The sequence below is a fragment of the Melospiza georgiana genome, chromosome 4, assembly GCF_028018845.1.
Source record: "Melospiza georgiana isolate bMelGeo1 chromosome 4, bMelGeo1.pri, whole genome shotgun sequence".
In the NCBI taxonomy this organism is placed as follows: Eukaryota; Metazoa; Chordata; class Aves; order Passeriformes; family Passerellidae; genus Melospiza; species Melospiza georgiana.
The window spans coordinates 71,643,721-71,665,356 of NC_080433.1; the positions used below are offsets into that span (position 1 = coordinate 71,643,721).

The window sequence follows — 21,636 nt, forward strand, 5'->3', positions numbered from 1 at the left end:
AAACACCATAAACAAGAGCCAGAAGGCAGAATATGCTTAAACTTTATTGTTTTAGCCAATTTTCAGTCTCAGACTGACCTTTGAGCAAAAAAAAAATATTTAGTGCACATTTCAAAACAAAACTAATTAAGAAATAACAGGCATTTCAAACACTCCAGTCTTTTTCCTCCTGTAATTCAAAAGCAAGAAGAGAGCATCTGAAGTTGGGCATGTGCCCAGGCTGGTTCTCTTGTACTGTGTCAAAGTTCAATGTTTCAGTGAAAATTGCCATGGAATAGATGTGGGTAAATTACATTTATGTAGAAATTTAAGAGTTGGTGTGTTGGTTTGGGGGAGAGTGAGGAACAAGCATATCTGACAGCTTACCTGGACAGTAAAGGACCTAATATCCTGCTCTAAATGTACAAAAATACAGTTACTAACTAGTATCCTGAAGAAAATAGCTAAGAGTTTGTCAGCAATCAGAAAGAAATACATCTTTTTCTTCTTATATAAAAGGGAAGATACAAAATTTGGGATCAATTAACAAAGTGGCACTTAAAAAAAATCAGATATTTGTATTGACACGATGAGGATCAGAGTTATGTCAATGTCTTCAGCAATTATCAGAATGCCATTGCAAAACAAAACCAAAAAAAAAAACCTCACAACAATATACTCCTTTTTGATGTGAGGATAGTGGTCAGAAATCCCTCCATAAAATTAAAATATTATAAATACATTGGCAGTCTTTAGCACAATTATTAAGGTAACTACAAAAAGTAACTGAAAAAGTAAATGCATGCACTAAAATAGTATGCAGAAGGACAAGGTTTCATATGTTCAATTTCTAATCTCTGTACATGACAGCTGGACCATTTCCAATGTGAAGGCTGTTTGCTAAGGAAAAACAAAAATAAAGCCCAACAACAACAAAGAAATTTACCAACCTAGAAATACTAAAAACAGAAGACCACCAGATGGTCTTTCAGTCTTGTCCTTAGAAGCCTAAGTTACCTCAGTGTTTGAGTAATTTCATTAACCTCCAAACACAGAGGTAAAACTAATACACCTCATCATTCTTCTCAGTGAGTGTTCTGGTCTAACACAACCTACTGGCTCTTCCATTTTTTTTCCCTAGTGATGCGAAAATACATATTTTTCCCCCTTTCCCCCCAGTTCAACAGCATTTTGTGTAAAATCCAGCCAGAACAGTTCAGCAGCAGCTAATCCCCCTCCTCAACATCAGTCTGTGACCTCCTGTTCCAAATGCTGCCAGACAGCATCTCCAGCAGCTTACGGGCATGAATCTAATCGCCTTTCCACTACTACATAAGGGCTTAGGTCCCCTCAGCCTCTGTCCTTACTCTTAGTAATACTGCAGAAATCAATTTAATAGATACATAACATTCAATCCAAAGTCACATTTGTTCTCATTCTGGTCCACTGAACTATATGTATTTCAGCAAAATAAAAATAATTATTGACCACTGTCTCTTTAAATGACTCAATCTTTTCATTACTCAGGGAGAAATATTATTGTGCAGAATACAAACAAAAATCAGGTAAATGCTGCCTCTTCCTCATTTCATCTTTTCCTTTACATCTGAATTTTTATTTTACAGCTGGCCACACATCTTGCAAATGCCAAAATTAGTTGCAAAATTACTTTGATTATACTCGTGCCATCCCATTAAGTTTAAAATCACCCCACAGTAGTGGCAAACAAGGGATTTTATTGAATTTTTGTGTGAAAAGTTGACCTTTCTTTACCAATATGCTGTTGTGGTGTGACAATATTTGGTTTTTGGTCAGCAGAAACATGACATGAAATTTTTAACATATGCAGGAATTGGAACTTAACTGCTTTAATATAAATAGCTTTGCTCTTCAAGAAATGAGACCACAAAATGTATGCAAATATTTAAATTGAAAGTATATTGTCTTCTCAGAATATTATTAAATACTGCAATATCTATTTGTCCTACTACAGTCAATCACAATGACAAATATTCAGGAAAAAAATCCTGGTTTTAGACATATAAAACCCTCAGATAATTTTCAAAATGCTATGATAGCACTTATTCCTTGGAAGAGCACCAGCTTTTCGTAGTCTTGGAATATTAAAAAAAATTAATTTGAAGCTCCCCTCTATTAGGGAATCCATCAGAACACTAAAACTACATGAGGGTCCTTACAAAAAGCTAAGTGCTTTATATTTTTATGGTCACACAACTTATGACAGTGTCAGCATGATCGGATAGCATATAATGCCTTACTTGGGCACCAAAAAACCCAAATAATTAAGGTGCTTAACATACAGTAGATTTTGCTTTTTTGCTTAAGAAAATCTGGAAGTGGATCACTGGGTCTTATACTGACAATAAATAAAACTCACAGCAAAACATTTAAAGTCTCTAAAGTAAGCATTTTTATTTCTCAATAAAGCATGAACAAAAATGTTTTATGCTGCAATGGAAAAGAAAAACATTAAATACCTTTATCTCAAGAAATAAATTCTCTTTAAATTACTATTATAAAGTTGAGTAGAAAAATTCAAAAAGTTGATACCAGCTTAGCTTTCAAAGGACTTCTTCCTCATTCAATAATGGGACACCAACCAAATTTCTAATGAAGTAACAGAGAAGAAAATCACCGGGCTCAAGGCCAGGTCAGTAATTTTCCTGATAATCTGTTTTACATTTGTGACTCCAGCTTGACTGTCTCTAATACACTAGTCTGTAAACTATCTGCACAGGAGAAAAATAAACCACACACAAAAATCAGCACTGAAAGCTCTGCATTAATCACTCACTTAAGAATTTTATCTTTCAAAACTGCAAAGGCATCTAAGATAGAATAAATGTATATAAGTAAAGACCTCATTGCAAATGAATTCCAAGTGGATGAAAAATAGCCAGATAGAGAGGAGCTGTGTGTGCCAGTAACAGTGCTGCTGCAGACATCCCTTTGGATTTCACACCATCAGTGGCCATTACCAACATTAATAAAAGCCATCTGGCCTTACAGGGCTTTATGTCTATATCTCACTGTTGGTTTCAATGCAGTTCTTTGTTCAGAGCAGTAATTTGGAAACTTTTTGAGACTAGAATTAAGGAAACAAATAGCAGGCAATTAATCATGGTAATAGTTCTTCCAAAGGTCACACTATTACTTTGAGCAATGAGACCAATCTTCACTCCTTGAATTTAATTTCAGGGGAAAAAAACAAAACCTAATTTTATGGTCATAAATACTGGAAGGGAAAATCAACAAGAATGCAATCTTGTAACTCATGCCTTGACAAATAACCACAGAGGTCTCAGATGCTTTGCTTTCAAATATCATCCCAGGATCACATTCAGAAATAACCATCAAAACCTGACTGCCAAAAAAAATGAAACTGCATTAGTGTAAAAATTGCTCTGGACCAAGCAGCCCCACTGAACTGCAAGACACCTGTTCAGAGAAAGTTGTGAGAACGAAAGGATGTTTTCATTTCCCTCTACACTGATGGGGAATTCAAACAAAACCATCACATGACATCTACTGAATAGGTTATCTGGATGCAGTGGTTTACCTTGTTGAAACTTGAGTGCAGAATCATGGGGTCTGGAGGAAATTGGGAGACAAGAAGCTTGGCTGTGCCATGGCAGCAACAGGCTTGAGATGAGAATGAGAGTCCTGAAGTCACATGTCTATTTGCAGGTCTGCTTTTTGCATTTAATACCACTGAAGAAGAAATAAACTTGGCAAATCACCACCACACCACACTTGGGCATGATCAGGCTTTGTTCTTTTAATTAATTATTAAAGTAGCTGTAGCTGGTATGCTTAATGCCAGGCAGTTCCGCCTCTGGTTGAACTATTCCCAAAGACACACCAAAATCAGACCCCACAAGAGGTTTCCATGTCTGGACTTCAAGGGGTTTAAACAGAAGCGAGACACTGCCCAAAAGGAACAGCTCAAGCCATGTGCATAAGACAGAAGTTCAGGCCTCTGTAAAATCATCAGGGCAAAGCAGAGTTTTTGGAACAGGTTTAGTTGAGGCATCAGAGACAGAGAAGACGTGAGCTCCTAACATCCCTACAAGTATCTGTCTATATTTAACCTTTTAAATACCTCTGCAAATGTGAAACACCAAAATCTAACTTTGTTGAAGAAGCTTAAGCTCTTCAACCTTATTTCAAAAGTGAATTCAGGCATTACATTTTTAAAAAAATATTTATCCGTATTCAATTTTGACTAAATCATCCATCAAAGAGTGATTCCATATTAGCCCTTCTATTCTGTATATATACACAATATATGTGCTTTACAGGAAAAATGGAAGAGGTGAGTCATTCTGCTATGAAAAATATTTCCATTTCAATATTTTTGTCTGCCATGCATATTGAATAAATTAAAAAGAAAAGTAAGATACCTAATGAGGAGTGAGATTAATTTCATTCTGACAGTCAAGAAATACAGTGGGGTTTTTATCATCTAACATGCACTCTGTTTTTCAATGCCAGATTTTATCTTTTAAAGTAATAATTAGCAGTAGTTTTAATATTTTCTCAATTATAAAGAATTATCATTTAATGGATAAAATTTCCATAAATGTGAGGGAGTACACTGTGTTAGCCTATTATGTTCTGTATTATTTAGTTATTTTATTAAACAGTAATAGCATTCACTTTCTTACAATCAAAATTTTAAAAGGTTCTTTAAGGGGAGAGGGAAGAAGCAGAGAAGATAAATTATGCAACTGAAAGGAGTGATGTTTTTCTCTTTGTCTCTTTAGTGCAAACTCCTCTCCACTGTGTTTCCCAGACACCATCTGTTTCCCAAACAACTCATCACCAAACATAAAAGAGAAGATAAGAGTTCCTTACAGGAGCTAAACCTGCCAGTTTGCAGAGCAGTCTGAGCTTTTTTAAGCAGGAAATACATGACAGTACAGAGCTGTTAATTAATTAAAGATAGGCAATGGGTGTCACCTCGGATGGTGCAGTGCACTATTTTAGAGATTTTCAGTAGAATAATACATGGATTATTACTTTTTAATGTTGCTGCACACAGTTTTAAAAAGCCCAAAGCACATTAGGGCATTTAACAGCAGGGTTTGATTCACTTAGATAAGGTTTGGGGGTTTTTAAAAATTATTTTTTAAAGCCTGCTTGTGAAGCTTGAGTACTAGGGCACACTTTCTCAGGCCCTCAGTCCATTTAAAATATCAGTGAAGTCTTGGAAAAACAGAATCTAGCAGAATTATTTACACTGGTTGCTCACCCACCCATGCCAGTTGCCTTTCTGCAGGATTTTGGGAGGAGGTAGAAAAACCCAAGGTGTGTCCAGGTACATGACACCACCCTTCATCTCCAGAGAGGCTTATATTAGTTCCAAAATGCTATTTACTGCTACTTCTAGAAGTTCATACTGGAAGAGCAAGGTACTAATTTTTCACCTGGTTATGATATGGAGTTTAATGATGGCACTGTGCTTACTTTAAAGAAAAAAATAATTTATATTTTTTCTTTTCCTTTTCTCCATAGTCTGTGGGAAGAAGAAAAATTATTTGGTTAAATCTAATAAGTAGGAGTGGTAAAATGAGTTATCAGAAAAACATGTAAATTCTTTTGGCAAGTTATACAACTATTTATAAAACAGAGATATATAAGAATATATATTGGACAGAAACCATCAAGCTTTGTAGATTCCTGTTATCATATCCACAAAGACAAAATAATTTCATACAGAATACATGTGTCATAATAAACATATTAAGAAATATCACTCTGAAATTGTTTATATTATGAATTCTGATCATATCTCTAACAGATTATATCTCTTTTAAACAACAAATCCTTACCAAGTCAGAGATATGATGTCTCTTCTGCCCTTCCCCACTTCTCCCTGTCCTTCAGCATCATTCCAAACTTTTCTCTCCTTTCTGTAGCTCCAGTAATTTATTTCATACATGGAGCATTCTTTACTTCCTAGTGCCTTTCCAGGTAATTTTATAGCTATCAGCAGACTAAAAAGTGCTTCTGTTGTTCTCCTGGTATTTCTATTAGATTAAATCCATTAGCATGGTCACATATACACACTTCACATTTTCAACTCTTTCTGTTCATAACATGATTCTATTAAGATGTTATCCTTCATATTGCCCACATAGAATCTAAAAATCTGGATGATCTTATTTTTCCTTAGTTTAGCTTTTAAACCATCTCCTTTTTTTTCCCATTTTATTACTGCATTAATTTATCACAGGTTCTACATTCCTGACCTCAACATATTTAATTACATTATAGACAACCATCTCTGCTCCTGCTCAATATTCTGAACAGTTCACTGGGTTTTAAATGCACAAAATGGTCGTTGCCACACATTTCATTTCTGGCTTCAGCAGTTGTGATCTTGTGCTTTGTTACTAAAAATAGAGCTGCTTCCAACTACCTGAGCTGGAAAGCTAATTACAGAGCTGGTAAACAGTTCTCCTCCCCATTGAGCAAATGGCAGAATAAGGAGGCTGCTAATTCACCAGGGCTCCCATGGTCCTGTGGGTCTCTGAAATCTATCAAGTGTCATTTATTTAATCATTTGTGGCTGTTTGCATCATGGATAAATTACCATTTAAGTAAATAACTGTTTGACTGTTGTAGCAACAAATCAGGGAGAAAAAGAACAATCAGCTCATTTTAAGAAAATGTATTCTGGCCTAATTCTCTGCTTGCACAAATCAAAACAATTTCACTGAAGTAAATAGCATATTGCTGATTTTGACTAGGTAAGAGTCTAGTTATATTTTCTGCAGTAGAAAGGTTATTAGAGGACTGACTGTTTGCAGCAGCTTAAAGACTTTTTTCATAGTTATTTCTGTCACATACAGGCAAGAACAAACAACTGCCACTGTAAGAAAGCACTTTCTTCCCCTAAAAGTACTCTCAGCCCAGTCTGCAGTACAACAGTACATTGGCTGGAAAAAATTCCCTGCTGAGAGATCTTAAGGTAGAAGTGCCCATGGGGTTTAGATGCTCCTCTGAATTTGACAATGAAACACTGGCTTCCCTGTTCCATTGGACTGATCCTTATCGTGTAGCCTAATAACAAGCTTTGTTGGCAACAAGAGTTCAGCCATCACTCAGTCAATAAAACTCCACTCATTTGCAGCCATTACTGAGGGAACAAAATGTAGACAACACATAAGCAACTGTCAGAATAACTGTGATTCAGCTGCAGACCCAAAGCAAAACTAAGATTTTGTTTCAGATGCAGTAGTATTTGTTCATTCAAAATCACTTCTGGGGCCAAGATAGCATATAGATTCTGGAATTACATGTTGTATCTGAATGCACAGTATACGAATAAAAGAACTAGGTAGAGAATCACTAGAAAGATTGATTTTAAAAAGCATTTCTATTTCTCCTTCCTAACTCCCAAAGAAAGAGACAAGTAAATAAAACCTCCAAGACAGTACTGAACACATTAGAAGAATTTGGTGGACAAAAAGAGTATGCAAGTGAGCATAAGCTATTTGCTCATCACCATGGTTCTGTCATGTAAAAGGTATATACTATATACTGTGCATCCAGGGACAGAACTGCTATCTGGCCATAAATACCTTATTTACACAGCACATTGGGAGATGAAACTATGAGCTCCCTGTTCTGCCTGTCCAATCTTCATGAAAAGGAAAGTCAGGATGCTCTCAGCCAAGCAAACCACCTCCTGTTGTGAAGGAGAAGTACATTGCCACTTTCTAGCAAAAGTAAGTGGGAAAAAGAAGGCAAGACAGAAAATGTGGACAGAGGTGGAAATGTGTAGTACAAGGAAGAATAATGTGTAAGCAGGAGCCAAAAGAGAAACAAAGAAAGGCATGAGGAAGTCAAACTAAGGAAAATCATTCATATTTCAAGCTCTGGATATTCTAAAGAGCAGAAACAGAGGGAATCTTCTAAAAAAACAGTGATGGAAAAACAGAAACAGAGTACCAGCCTTTTCATCTTAACCAGAAGAAACCAAGGTAACATGTCTGCACACCACAAGGCAGTCCCACACCATCACAACTAAGCCAACACTGAGGACAAGTCATGCACCAGGACTTGAGTAGCTGTCATATGAGCAATGTTTCACCAGAACAGACACATCTTGTTTCCATGGTACTCTGTGTATGCATACCAGAAAGCCCCTAGAGAAAGTTGCAACCATTTTTCACAATTAAATCCATATAATTGCGTGTCTGTATTCCCAGAGTTGGATAATGATGGAGTATGTGTGTTTGATGGTATTCAGTGCATAAACAATGTTAAAAATCAATTGAACTCCAGTTTTCAATCCCTGATCAATCTTCTTCCTGCATTTTCAGACATTTCTTTTTGACCTAAATGACCACAAATACATTAGACAACATATTCATGTGTTGGATAAAATGTGCTTATTATATTAGGAAAAACCTCTCTAATGATAGTATATTCCAGAAAATAATACACAAAGAAAAGCATGTGCAAACATCATAAGCAATATTTTCCCTGCTATATGCTATTTCTTCCCACATTTATTCTCACCTTAAGACAAAGATATGATATCCTTTAACCCTGGCAGTCATTTGTCATTTATTCATTCAGATTTCAAAGACAGAACACCAACTGCCAGAGTCCTCATGTGCTGCACAGACCAACTTAAACATTTCAACCACTCACAAGTATTTTTAGTTAGTCTACTTCTGTTGAATTAAACTTGCCAGATTTATAGGGCAAATAAGATGTACCTCCAACTTTCCATTAAGCTAGTATAAAGTTACTAATCCATTTGTAAAAAAAAAAAATTGGAGAAAGATAAAAACATGCAATGTGAGGAAACTGTTGAAAATAAGTTGTGTAATTCTTTTTTTAAATATGATTAGCTGTCTCAGGCAATCAACAAAAATCAACAAAAAAAGCACTTTCAAAGTGACAGTTTTTAGTGAATGAAGTTCCTTTCTAAGCCTTGTATTGTTCTTGCCAAAAAATTACATCTTTCACCACACAGATATCACTCAAACTTAAACCTGCCTAATGAATGCATCAGCATATGCAAAGAGTCCAGAGCCAGAATGAGATTAATAGAATGAATTTATCATGTATTAACAGGAGGGAAGGGCAATAATTAAGCACTAACACACTTCTTCATTCAAGAGTTTTTTAGATCAGAGGTACTGGTTAAAGAAGCACACATTAGGAGACAACACTGAAGTATAAGAAAAAGCTTATAACAGACAAAATACAGTAGTTTGCTGTGTCATAGTAGCCCCAGTTTCAAAGGAGTTTATAACCACATCTGCTTATGTCTTAAAGCCCTAGCAACCACCTCTACCAGACCTCCTTAATACACCAAAAATTCATCAGTGCTGACAAGTGACAAAGTTTCATACAACACAAATACTTAATTTTAAAAGACTTCAGATGATGAAAGGTTCAATAAAATTTCTTAAAAATTCAATAGCTAAAAACCAGCTATTTATGTCTCCATAGCACAGGGAACCTGTAGGTAGGAATACAAGGCAAATATAGACTCCATCACCTTACCTCAGCTATGTGTGGCATCGGGTTAAATCCACAGAGATTGCACACAACTTTCTTGCACTCAGTGCAGGTGTTAAAGTTGGCGGGATCCTTAGAACCAATATTTAGTGCAGTTTTACAAAGGGGACAAGACATTTCAGGTTGGCTAGCTTTCTCTGGTTCCGACAGCCCATCAGGTTTCTTAGCTTCAGCAGCTTGAGGCTTGCTATCTTTAGCCAAACCAGGTTTCTTTTCTAAATCAGATCCTTTCGTTAAAGCACTATCCACTTTGGATGGCTCTGATTTTTCAGGAGGCTTGGCTTCTTTCTTTACAGGAGCAGCTTTTGGAGGAGGCTGAGCCTGAGCAGCCTCTTTGGGAGCTGCTTGAGGGGCTGCAGGCTGTGGTGGAGGCTGGGGCTGCTTCGCTGCAGGAGCAGGCGGAGGGGGGCCCGATGGCTGAGACCCTGTCTGACCTGCTGTGGAAATCAAATTTGAGGCCTGGCTGAAGAAAGAAGCTCCAAATCCAAAGAGTTTCCCAGTAACTGTTTCTTGCGGTGTTGTAGGCTGGGGCTTAGGGGTATCAGTGATGCCTCCCAGGTTAAGGCTGAAGCGCCTTGATTGCTCTGGGGTTTTCTGAGGTGGCTGGGGCTGAGGTGCTGGCTGTGCTGGACCTGGCTTGGCTCCTGCCCCTGCCTGTGGGCCCTTGGGAGCTGGTTTTGTATCAGGCTTTGGGGCTGCTTTTGTTGGTAACTTTTTAGGATCATCTTTTGTTTGCGTTGGCTCAACAGGCTTCTGAGCTTTAGCATCTGGTCTAGCCCCAGGCTGAGCTGCAAGCTTGGGATCTGACTTCTGTCTGGACACTTGTGGAACAGGTTTGGAATCTGGTTTATCCCCAGCTGGATGTGTGTCCTGGGATGGCTTTGCAAGCTCAGGCTTTGGGGAGTCTGCCATTTTCTGCTGAGTTGGTGGTCTGGGGCCTGCCAAATCCTGCTTCTGCTCTGGTGCTACAGAGGTAGATACAGTGTCTGCTGTGGGCTTCTGTACACTGGGTTGTTTTTGCTTATCTTCAGCCTGTGTTGGCTTGACTTGATCAGATTTTGGGGTGGCATCTATTTGCTGGGAAATCTCAGTGGGTTCTGCACGGGGTTGTTTTGATTTTACAGGAGGGGACCCAGGCAAGGGTGTTTGCTTTTTTTGTGGAGGAGGTTTTTTCGAATCTGCTGACTGTGAGGGATCAGGTTTTGGAGTTACATCTTTCTTTTGAACAGGCTGGGGAGATGGTTTAGCTGTTGAAGGTGGAATGGGTGTCTTCTGTTTGGGTGCAAGTGGCTGTGGCCCAGGACCATGACCTGGCCCTAGGTCACCTCCTAACGTTCTTTGCATCTGGCAGTTTAAACAGAGCCATTCACTGATCTGGAAAAAAAAAAAAGGCAATTATAATTAAGATAAGACAAAGTTAATAAAAAAACATAATAATAAGTTATTCTACTATAGGACTTGCTCCAATATTTTAAAATTCTGAGTAAAAAGGGAGAAATACCACTAATAATGTTTTGCAATTAACACGCACAGCTGATTATTTTCATTCTTCTCCATATCGCTGTGAGTCAAGCTACTACTGAGCCCATGATTCCAATGGCTTCACATTCAGTTTACACACAGCTGAATACTGGAGGATAAAAACCCATCAGAATGAAAAAAATGCATTGGAATTTCATGGGACCCAGTGATTCATTTACAGCAACGATTTGCCAGAATAATGACAAATACTGCTAAAATAGTTTAACACATCAAGTCTGCTGACAGAAAACAATAATCAGAATTATTAAAACACAGTAAATGCATAATTATCTTTAAGCATACATCTATCAAGCTCTTAATGCAGCTTATGCTTTTGGTAATGGTTTAAATTACAGAGCACAGGTATTGGCAGCACATATGTATCTAGTGAATTAGCCACAGAGGTGTTTAAATGGTGTAACACAGACTTGTGAACTACCACCAGTTTCAGGGGGTAAGTGTTCATCTAAAATCAGTGATGAGCTTTGCCTGAGTCTTGATGGTATGTCAGAGCCATAATAAGGTTTCCCAACTCCTTTGATATTAGAAGTTTCTAGGGTAATTACTGTGTACAATGGGCCCCTCTTGTCACACAGAGGAGAAGGAATAGTGCAAATAAAGTATGTTTCTCATCAACTATAGTACCTCACAATTTTAAAACATTTTTATCATTCCCAAGCAGTGTTATATGAGAGGGAAACCATATTTCTGATAAGCCCAGCTTCCCCATCTGAGAAAGGATCAAATTGCCTAAAACATGCGGTCACGTGCTACTTTCCACACTTTCCATCACTAGCAGAAACATTATAGGCAGCAAAAATGCCATTCAATATGGTAGAGAGTCTCGTGGGCCTCCACCTGCAAGCAGATATGTAACCAGGTCACCTTTAGCTCTTCTCCTATTCTTTAGTCCTTGTGTGAAACTCAGAGTGCCAGCTGCAGCACCACTGCAACAGAGGGAATGGCAAGTATGAGAACACACAACATAAGTCTCTTTTCCCTTAAGGGTGAAGATTACTGGATGCTGTTTCTCACTCAGGACTTGATGGTCTTAGAGATCTTTTACAACATAAATGATTCTGTGATGCTATGAAATCTCTACTATTCACTATGGAACAAATCTAGAGGCACTACATGCAAAGAAAGATTTTGTCTGTGTAATATCAGAGCTCACTGGAAGAAAGGAGTTCTGATATCACGGACTGAGGCAGTGAATTCATTACTTTGGTGTGCCTTGCCAGCCTTGTGTTTTTGCAGCAGCAAAAATTAAGAGTTGGATGCAGATGCCTAAAACACAGTTATTTGAATTATTCTGATAAACATGATATAAACACACACTCTGGAATATAAGTTCACTATTACTAGCAGCTTCACAAAGCAATGACATATTTTGGCCTCAGCTGTAAAGTTCCATTCATAATAAGGTTGCACTTATCTTCCATTTTCAGTGCAATTTTTTTAGATTGTTTGAACAATTCTCTGTTCTACTGGCAAACCATATAACAAATGATTGTTAAAAAGTGAAAACAACTGAAAAAAACCTGAAACGCATGTTTAAACTCTGCTTTGAGTTATGAAAGGAATTAAGTTCAGACCTGTACAGAGGACTTGAGCAAGGATTATATTTAGCTTAACTCCCATTTTGTTTGCTTAATGATCACTTCCCTTACCTGATTTTAGATATTAGTAACATAATTTAATTAGATACATACTAATACCATTTCTGGATTAATCCTTAAGGGTTTTCTAGGGCTTAAGTGTAATCAAAGGCCAGGCTGCCACAGTTGTCTGGCTTTGGCAAAGTAACTAAGATTTCTTATATTAGGGAGGTTTGCTCTGCTCTACAGTGGAGAAAGACAAGATCCTGTGAGGAGTTTTTTAATGGACCTAAGTAAGGAATGGCTTTTCCCCCTATTCAAAGGATTCCTACAGATATTTGGAAAAGTTGCTTTCCATAGGGATTCGCTGCTTCTGCTTCTTTTTACACCGTGGCAATAACAGGTGCCTCCCTGTCCTCATTCAGCCTCCAGGAAATCTAAATTTAAGTCACTATGATACCTTCAAAGCCTCAAATGAAGAAGCTGCAGAATTGGTGGGGCTATTCAATGAGTCATTTTAATAATTATTACATTTAAGGTTTCCAGATACAAATTGCACTTTTAAGCATTTAGGTTTGTCTTCAATCTGCAGCTTGTCCATTCTGTTTCTGTTTCTACTTGGAGTCCAAACAACCATTACTTTTATGCTACAGATTTCAAAACAACTTTGTGCAGAACACAAAAGCTTAACCCTCAACCACTAATTTTTTCCTTGTTATTATTAAAAAAATTATACACATACATACACACATGTGCATTCTTGGTATGAAACTGAAGCCTCCAAAACCAAAACCGAATTTGCAACTCCTACAGCTGAACTTAAAAATGAAAAATATACAAAGTTTCACTTCACTGTATTATTTTTTACATCTTTCTGGTTTAAACATAAAATTCCTCCCATGCACTTTAGTGGGAGGAATTAAGTGCCAAAATGCTCAAGTCATTATAGGTTACACACATCTTCAAACAAATACAAAACTGCACAAACTATAGTCCTGTGATTGGAACAGCAGGAGTTCAAAATGAAATGTGCTATGTGATATAGTTTTCTATCAAACACTTGCATGATTTTCTACAGAATTACAGAGATTTTCCATAAATTTTGACAGGAATGGGCTTCCATTAAATACAGATGCTCTTACACACTATTACAGATGAAGTAATACTTAGCACTGCTGCAGATAACTTAAATACAAATGTTTCTCTGTCCTTACAGGTGTTCCTAGGCAGAAGTTCTGTGACCTCCTAGTTTCTTTCTCCACATTTCTAATATCATTATGTGGGATTAAAAAGCAAAAGTTTCCAGAAGAACTTTTGAGCTTTCACTGTTCCTGTCTGTGACAGAGATTCCTCTTTGATGCTGAGAAACCCAAGCTGTCTGCTTTATACACTAATATATAGGGGTGGGAGCTGGGTCTTATTTCTAGAAGAAATCTGTGATTTTCTTCATTCTGAGACCCCTACCAATAAGTGCCATAATTAGGACAGTAAACCTGGCAGATTCCATGCAGCATTTTTGTTCAGATTTAAACTCAAAGAAAATTGCTGCTTTGTTTTCTAACTGCTTTAGAAACTATATGCCCTCAGAACAACAAAAAAGTAATTAAAATGTATTTTATATATTTATCAACCATTGCATCAACTCTTCTAGTTTGAAGCACCAAATGAATTTATTTGGTATTTTACTAACAACATCCATGGAGAATTACTTTGAAGAAAATTAAAACATTACATTTCACAGATTATGAATGCATAAAGAAAGGCAAGCTAACAGTTGACACCAGTAACAAATAGCAACTATAGTTCAGTCCTTCTCCCTATCCCAAACAAGTTGAAGGCAATTCAGTGTCTGTTCCTTTCTTCAAAAACTGTTGAGATTTGTTCTAACAACACAGACACATCAAAAGCAACAGGAAAGCTGTCACCAAGTGCATTGCCTGGCATGCTTAATTTCTATCCCTGCAGATGATGCAGAGGAGGAAGAGAATCTCTTGATTCTATGATTCCAGAAGTACATGAGATATAAATTTTGACTTGCAGACTGCACATATTTCATACCAAAATTACTGGCACACTATATGAATGTGGCTCTCAAAAGCTATGTTAACAGTCCTTGTTCAGAGCAGAGCTACATTCCAAGTCAATGGGTCTCATTCTCATTTAGAACAGTCATTTGTTGCTATGAAAAAGAACTTAAAATATACGTAAAATATTAACATCCCTTTACATTACCACAGGTATGTAAAATTGCTGACACTGCTCATGTCCAAAGCTTTATTGACAAAATCAGCTTCTAGTTTGAAAACACATTAACTTATTTGGTCTCTGACAATATTAAAGAGCAGTGACGAATCCAGATTTGGCCCTTAGCAGACAATTTTGCCAAGATGATGAGAGAAACATGAAAAATAAAGTGCTCAAGCACGTGATTTTATGCAGCTTCATGCAGTGTGGTGGAATACTCTAAGACAAGAAGCTAAATCAGAAAATCCTGTTATGAAAAAAAACCAAAAACAACTATCACAAACCAAATTAAATTGGTACATCAACATACAAGTTAGAATGTCTTCTAAAGAAGCTTGTGCAGTCCTGGAGACAAAGTTTTACTTCTACACCATTCTTTTATTAATAAGTTCTCAACTGTTCAAAGTAATTACTCAAAACCAAACATTTAGCAATTGTACACAGTATGCAACTGATCCTCATTTCATGCAAATACATCATCACTACAAAATACATATTTACCTTCCCTTCAGGTATATGATGAGTTTACCAGAGAACAGACTCAAGACGATCACAAACCAGACACTAGATTCTAGCCAGCACCATGGGCTATGGGTATCCTTCCACAAACCACAGCAAGGGTTACAAGCTCTGTAGCTTGGTGCTAAACCAATGCTGGTGCAAACTTTTTAAATAGACATATTGAAAAACCATTTCTAAATGTTACTTAGCTGTTCTAAACCTACCGAACACTACAGAATTAATTATATTATGCAGTTAGCATAATCTTAAAACATACTCCACTACTCTACTTAAATTATCAATACAAAAATCTATAGTTTCCATATGAATTATGAATGTTTGGGGAACTATTATTCTATAGTTTACGTAATTAGAATCATAAAGCAAAATCATGAACACAACCTTTTGAAATTTTTTTTGAATGCCAGTATCTCAGGATATCTAAAAACCAGGTTTTTATAGCCAAGGATATGATTAAGCTGCCTCATGCACATAGCAAGGGAAAAGACATTTAAACACAGCTCAGTGCACTGCATCATGCAGTAATGCAACAAACGCTCATTGCTTTCATCAACTGCACTGAGATTTAATATGCCAGAAACACGAATGATTGACAAAATAAATCTAACTGCAAATCAAGAGAGTGGCAAAGAAGAGGTTAACAAAGTTCATCTGAGCTGCACGGAGAGAATCATGGAAAGGATTAAGCTGTCTGGTGAGAGCAGGGCTGGGCTGTGCTGCCTGCCCAGTGGCTGCCCAGCACACACCATCCCACATCACATGGCCTCACGTAGTAGTAAATTACAGTTGCTGAGCAACAGCAATACTGGCACAGATGGCTGACTGCAGTTGACATCTTTAGCTATGCAGATTAATTTATTATTTACTTGTGTTAAAAACTGTACAGGCCAGCTTTCTGGACTAATGAGAAAACACTCCAACATATTGTAGAATATTGCTCAATTAAATTATTGGGACACTATTCCCTATACAAAGGGGTTTTGCCTCTATGTTCTGCTCCTTATGTAAAGAGAAGAAAAAAAAAAAGAAAGAAAAAACCACAAGGCATCACTGCTATTTCTACATATAATCCTTAAAGTAAAGCAGAACTGTAGGCACACAGCCTTCCTCTAAGACAGAAACAATGTGGGAGTTTGTTTAAGAATATTCCATGGAGAGAAACAGTATCCTGTACTTCCATAACCCTTCTTCTTGAGGACCTTTACAATTTTCCCAAATGTCTGTGCAGAAGTTGTGGCTAGGGGCAGAACTATAGGAACTATGCTAACTTCAATTCATCACAAAAATTGTGAATAATCCCCATTTGCATAAAAATTGCAGTGTTAGTAACACTGGAAGATCCCAAGTACTCTTTGTACTACAGCAAATATTTCACACTTTTATGGCTTTTAAATGGCAACTAAACAAGTCTTGTTTGCATCTGATCCATGATCAATTTGAACCCAGACTAAAGTCCATCAGTTTTACCCAACTCTTTTCACCTCATTTCAACACAGTTAAGAGCTGGTATTTAAATAACAACTTTGGAAAATGTTTAAAAGTCTTGGGATTTGCTGGAGGTTTTTTTAACTCATTTCTATACAACTTATGATGGCTATAACAGCTGATAATTATATTTAGGTCTTTGATTTTTTTTTCTATTTTTTTCTGCTTTACTTATATAACCCTTATATCCACTCCACCAAGTTCACATAGGGTGTACAAACTCAAAGCTATTTTCCCTGATATCAAAACACTTAAGACTTTATTGCATGTCACTATCCACAGTGATGGCAGTTTTATTCTTGTTTATATATAATTTCCAGTCCAAAATGCATTTTGGTTCCCATGTACTGCTGCAACACAGCAGGGTCTAGACTGAAAGCCACAGGGAATACTTCAATCAACAGCTTCCTTTACTGTCATGTAATCAACAAAGATTTAATAGAGTAATTTCTATTAATTTTATTGTAAGTATAAGCAAAAATTACTTGGATTCACAAGAATTATATTAATCTTCCTTATTTTAAATTATCATATATTGTTCTCGCTATGCAACATAATAATAATGAAAATAACAAAAATTAATGCCCTTCTGACTGTTTAAGTTCTGTTTAATTACTGATCTTACTTAATGCCCAAATATGTTTAGGAGATTTAGAGCTGCAGGATTTTAATAAAAACATATACAAATACCAAAAATAATTATAAAGATTTGAACTAAAATATTATATCTTTAAATCAAATATTGTGATATAATTGTAAATATAAAGAGAGGGAGAAAGAAAGCAAAAAAATAAATCAAGGCAATAATATGTAGTATAATTGATATGGAAAATTTCTATCCTATCAAAAAAAAGTTTAAAAAATAGACATGCCCTCTCCCCCAAAAAATTACAATAACAAAAAAGAAAATATTTCAGATGGAGTTTAAAAGTTTTCATATTGAATTGAAAAATAAATGTGTAATCCATTAAAAAGTTCAACTTGATCAGAAACCATACACTCCACTTTGAGATAGTCAACTGTTTGGGTTTTCTGATTCCTCCTCTTGGAATTTTTATCCCTCCTCTTTTTACCATTAGTAATAAGTCAGCTTTGGTACAGACACATTATTTAAGGAAAAAAAAATCAGAAACCATAAAATATTTTTAAGAATTCACTTTATCTCCACCCAGAAAAACTTTTGGATAGCAAAAAAGTCCTGCATCAATACACAGCTTCCCATTATTTGAACGTACAATTTTCATTAAGTATCTATGTATAAAATTATACCTGGCCTCAAGATTGATTTCAAGTGTTCTCTTTAAAGAACTCCAGAACAATGGATGAAACATGATCTAATGTATATAAAATTCATGTGGAATAATCCCTCCTCAAAAACCCCCAAGAAGACAGGCATCCATGTGTGCACAGACACACATCCCAGGTGGGCTCCACACACAGCCAAGGGTCCAACATTCACAGCTCTAACACTCCACTGGATCACCAGCTCTACAGATGACCATCATAAAGAATATAATGACTTTTTTATTACCCTTTAAACCCTTCTCAGTCTGTTTTGCATGCATCTTCCAATAACTAGTTCACAGGGAATGAAAATTTACTCCAGCTGCTGAGGGTATGCGCTAATTTAGATTTAACTATAGCAGTTCGTGCTTTTTGCCTTTTTTCCTCAAGATGCCTTTGTTCATTTTCAGAAAGCCTACTCCTACTTGAATGCTCTAATGGGCTGAATCTTTTTCTGGGAAGTGCTGCTTTCTGTTGCTAATGGCTCATGGTAGTGGGTTTGGGAAAATAAAATGGTAAAAAATTACAAAAATAAGTCACCACGTAGTAAAAGATACACTTCCTACAAGGTTCTGATGTACATGAGAGGCAAATGGAATTGAGTACCAGTCCTCAAACCTGCTTATATAATTTTTTCCATTACTTTATGCAACTGTTGCTAGGCAGTCATGTGCCATGGTGATGAGTGGAGTATGAATACCTAGACAGATTAGAGAGACATATGTTACTGAACACTTATGTGTGATGCCTGTTCTCTCCAGACTGCTGTACAAAAGCAAGACACCAACCATCCTTCTTCCCCAGGAGGACTGCAATGTCAGAAGGTTCAGAGAAACAGTTCAAGGGGTCTGACCTTGTGGCAATACAGGTATCACTTTCTGCTCTTAGTTACAGAGTTCTCTCTAGTGAGTTAAAACAGACAGAGTGCATGTACTACTGAATTTTAAATGGAGGTTTAAATTAATAAAATGAATTAAATTTTTTTATCTGCATTTTATAATGGTTTTACAATGCATGCAATCTACTTCCTAAGCCAGTTTTTAAAGCTTGTAAAATTCTTTTCAGTATCAGCTAGAAATATAGAACACAGAAATTTAGAAAGATCTCCATAGGGAAAATTATTCACTTGATTAGTTTTGGAGACTGAGCTACCTTGTAAGAAACTTGTAAGGAGACTGTCTTAGGAAAGCAATTCCAGAAGCTGCACAAAGGGAAAATTTTAGACAACAAAAGTCTTTTTTTTTTCTAAATAAATGCCTTCCACTCCCCACATCCAGTTTGAAATTATTGCTTCCCCATAAGTAATGTGTTTAACATAATCAATGAAATCAGTAGTTATACAGGACGTGGGAAAAGCACAATGTAGGATTCCAGAATCATGAAACATGACAAAAAAAATTAGCTAAAGTAAAAGAGTAAAGTCACTAGGTGCACGGGTAAGACAGAATTTTGGTCAATAATACTTCAGGAGAAGTTAAAATACAAGAAGTGAAAAGAAAAAAAATTGCACCATAAGCAAGAAAACTGACAGCCAAGTCACAATCCATGATGTTCCTGCTAGTTGGGAAGAAGTGGGTAAATTAATGTAAAAAAGTAATCAGGAACTTTTGTTAATAAGCTAAATACTTAAAAGAAACAGAAAGTAAAAGGAAAACTTGATAATAACTCAAGTGAGAATCTTGGCAGCTGAAATGAGCGAGTTTTTTGTCCATGCTGGAGCAGGTTCTACTGACTTTGATCCCAATCTTCAGTAATAAAGTCAGGTGTGATTTTTGTCACACTTCAATGGCAGACCGGAGCAGGACACCCACAATGAAGTTTCAGCAAGACAGCTGGTGATGCAAAACTGAGCAAATGAGAAAAGCCTGAGTGGGAGTCAGGAGATTGGAACTAATAGCTGAATAAATTAGATGTCCAATACCTTCATTTTCTGAAATGATTTTATCATGAAATAAATGCATATCCTGTGTTTACTTCAATGTCTAATATGAAATTCAAATTTGCTTTTACATATGTATGCAATCAGTTAGTCTTAAATGCAGCTGTATTTATTGTCTAAAAGTCCTGAATTTCACACTTGCTGAGTACCCACTTGAAAAACTAGTAGTTATTCACAGGATTTCCAAATACTTGGAAATCTTACATAAACTCTCTCTCAAAACCTGTTTCATTTGAACACACCAAAGTTGTTGACCAATTCCATAGGAAATCTGGAGCTTTAAAAGGAAGACAAACTTGGGACTTCAAGAGACTCCAAGAGCACACTACAGACATGAAAAAACTCGGCACTCACAAATAAATGTAAGATGTTCTGGCCTAAAAACATTGGCAGAGTTTGAAGGCAAAGGTTTGCAATAAAACTTCCTTGTTGACTTTAATATCAATATGTCACATTTCTTGCCTGTTATATATATTTTTTTTTTACACTAACAGTCCACAATGACTTTTCCTCATGTAGACCCTGAAATATTGACACCTGCTTAGCTGCAGATGCTCTGAAGTTTCTGCACACAGATGTTCAGGTCACTCCTTTTCCAGTCCAGGCTTCAGTGCCAGCTATCTCAATCCTCAGTTTCCCTAAACTCAAAGAAGACATCACACTCCTAAACCAAGCAAAGTGCTACCAGTGGTTACTGCTATTACTCTTTACTCTTTCAGTCTTAAATTTTCAATTTTAACAAAAAAAAAAAACCAAAAATATCATATTGCTGGATGCAAAAAGTCTGCTGTTTTTTACCAGGTAGCCACAATTAATATGTGCTGGAAAGAAAACCAGCAGCTAACAATGGCCTTAAATCATTGTGATACACAATGTGTACACAGGTTTCCCAGAAAGGTTATCAGGCTCCATCCTTAAAGATATTCAACACTGGCTAAACCTGCTTTAGGTGACACTACATTGAGCAGAAGTTTAGACTACATCATATCCAGAGCACCTTTCCAGCTCCAGAAATTCTTTGATTAAATTTTAAAGATACAGGTATTATTTACAGTATTTATAATACTACTGTATTATCAAAATACAGTAGTAGCCTGTACTTCTTCCTGTGTTCATCTCAAATCAGCTAAATTAATACCACAGAAAGATAAAAAAAAAAAAAAAAAGTTTTCCAAATATCCATTCTGATTATCACTAGTTAGCCTTTGGTGCCAGGTCCACTCTCTTTGAATTTCCATAAATTGATAAAAGTGTTGGTACTGAAAACAAACCCCAATTACTTTGCAAATTTAAAAGTAGCATATCAGGATGTACAAGAAACTGAGCAAACAGTCACATAAAGCCTTATTCCCATGCAGAGCAATAAAGGATATGTAAAAGCAATAAATAAAGCTACCACAAACATCAGGTTAAAATAAATTCACTTGAAGCCCTAATATTTCTTTCTATTCCATTTTTATGTTATAGAATTACAGCAAGAATGGTAATCAAGGTTAG

At 36.4% G+C, this 21,636-nt stretch overlaps 1 protein-coding gene across 1 annotated transcript in view; it reads right to left on the minus strand.

The window, feature by feature from the left end:
• The window catches only part of PCLO (piccolo presynaptic cytomatrix protein), a 322,461-nt gene that overhangs the window by 292,286 nt on the left and 8,539 nt on the right, over nt 1-21,636 (minus strand). The window contains exon 3 of the mRNA XM_058023738.1: nt 9,532-10,920. Coding sequence (XP_057879721.1) covers nt 9,532-10,920 — 1,389 coding nt within the window. The remainder of the gene's footprint in view (nt 1-9,531; nt 10,921-21,636) is intronic.